The 2,500-nt window shown below is 47.3% G+C and overlaps 1 protein-coding gene across 1 annotated transcript in view; it reads right to left on the reverse strand.

Annotated features, from left to right (window-relative positions):
- LOC143274907 (uncharacterized) overlaps positions 1–2,500 on the reverse strand; it is a 52,802-nt gene that overhangs the window by 13,540 nt on the left and 36,762 nt on the right. The window contains exon 3 of the mRNA XM_076578890.1: positions 1,537–1,722. Coding sequence (XP_076435005.1) covers positions 1,537–1,722 — 186 coding nt within the window. The remainder of the gene's footprint in view (positions 1–1,536; positions 1,723–2,500) is intronic.

Consider the following 2,500-nt stretch of genomic DNA (forward strand, 5'->3'; position numbering starts at 1 on the left):
CCTGGATATCCAAAATTGGATGACTCTAAATAAGTTACAATTGAACGCGGACAAAACTGAAGCAATGATCATAGGAACTAAACAAAAACTCTCTTCCATTACAACTAATACAATCAAACTTGGCAGTACATCCATCCCTCTGTCCACTTCAGTCAGGAACCTCGGCGTTGTCCTTGACAACACACTGTCCATGCAAACATTTATCAATCAGACATGTCAATCCTGCTACTGTCAACTGCGGCGCATCAGTTCCATCCGGAAATATCTGTCCACTGACGCAACATCTAGACTTGTCGTTTCTCTCATTCTCTCTCGCCTTGACTACTGTAACTCTCTATTGTCTGGTTTGCCTGCTTCATCCATTCAGTCCCTTCAGCGCATACAAAATTCTGCTGCCCGACTCGTCCTCAGAAAGAAAAGATCTGAGCACACCACTCCTCTTTTGCAACATCTCCACTGGCTCCCTGTCTCACACCGAATAAAGTACAAGATCAGCACTCTATGCTACAAATGTATTCACAAATCAGCCCCTTCCTATCTCTGTGCCTGCCTTCACCTCTACACTCCATCTCGCTCACTACGATCAGCTTCGGATCCACTCCACTTACATATACCCAGATTCAAACTCTCGACTGTTGGCCACCGTTCTTTCTCTGTCTCTGGACCTTGCAATTGGAATGAACTTCCTCTTTCGCTTCGTCAAGTCTCCACACTCAGCTCTTTCAAGTCTGGCCTTAAAACCCACCTCTTCCCAAAGTAGCCTCCCTTCCCTGCCTCTTCCTTGTCTTTTTAGTTTTTTTCAGTTTTAGAGTTATGCTTGCGTGAGAATGACTGGTGCGAAAGCGCTTTGATTTGTTTATGCACAAGATTTAGCGCTATACAAATACCATTATTATTATTATTATTATTAGAAGGAGCAGGAGAAGAAGGACAAGGAGAAGAAGAAGAAGGACAAGGAGAAGGAGAAGAAGGACATGGAGAAGAAGAAGAATAGAACAGGGCGTGAAAACGAAGAAGACACAGCGGATGTGGTGTAGCGTTTACGGATTTGTCCGAACGCAGTGACGCCTCCTGTAGGAAACTGTAAAACTGAAACACACACATACATGCCCCTGTCGCCGCCGCCTCTCCTCCTCCCCAAACACACACACACACACACACACACACACACACACACACACACACATACATACACACACACAAACACACACACACACACACACATACACACACACACACACACACACACACATACACACACACACACACACATACACACACACACACACACACACACACACACACACATACACACACACACACACACACACACACACATACACACACACACACACACACACACACACACACATACACACACACACACACACACACACATACACACACACACACACACACACACACATACACACACACACACACACACACACACACACACACACACACACACACACACACACACACACACACCTTCCAGCACCCTCCTCCTCCCTTTCCCTGCACACCATCACCCACCTCCATGTCCACTGTTGGTGAAGTTGAGCAGAGTGCCGACCTCGAGGGTCGTGCTGGGCTGCTCGAACCGGTGAAGCTCAAAGTCTGGCAGCTGGGAATCGAACTCACAAAACTCGGACTGGATGTCGATGGGCGACTGTCTGGGGCCCGCACAGTGTGGGTAGTGGTTGGCCCAGTCTGAGGGTCCTGCAACAATACAACACGTATGGAGAATATCTTCTTCTGGATTCTCCCATCGTGTCCGACGGATGAGTAGGCAAGCAGGTCATCTGCTGATGTGGGTCTTCACGTGGGAAGGAAGACCGTTTATAGACCATTTGTAGCTGGTAAAGGTTACCTTTGGGTTTATCGGCGTACCTGCTTGCCAGACCAGCACAGGTGACTATTTAAGTTGTACAGTCTCTCCTCCTCCCTCTCGCCTTCTGGGGTCCATTGCCCCTCAGGTGCAGTAGCTGCCACGTGTAGGACGGCCCCAGGAGGTGCAGCTTTGCTGTTCGGAGTCTCAAGGCCTGACTAAGTGCGTTGGGTTACGCTGCTGGTCAGGCATCTGCTTGGCAGATGTGGTGTAGCGTATATGGATTTGTCCGAACGCAGTGACGCCTCCTTGAGCTACTGAAACTGTTCGGAGTATCCGTCTCCTGGAGGGATGGCTGGCTAAGGCTGAAGAGCATCCTCTGCCCTGCTGTTTGCCGGTGTGTAGAATATATAGCCAGGAAAAAACTTTCTTTGCGATGACTTTATTAGGGAATAGTCTCCATAAAAATCCCAGTTGCTTTTTTTTGATACAAACTAAAGTAAGGATTCTTGATTATCGTGTCTATAAAACTGTAATATTGATATTGCTGTATTTTTTCGTATCGTATAATGGAACTCAGAGCAAGAGCATGTGTATGTTCATACTGTGAGGTTGACAACCCACAATCTATCAGGTTTCCTAGACTGCTATTTATCCACCTAACCAGCA

The sequence above is a fragment of the Babylonia areolata genome, chromosome 29, assembly GCF_041734735.1.
Source record: "Babylonia areolata isolate BAREFJ2019XMU chromosome 29, ASM4173473v1, whole genome shotgun sequence".
NCBI lineage: Eukaryota > Metazoa > Mollusca > Gastropoda > Neogastropoda > Buccinidae > Babylonia > Babylonia areolata.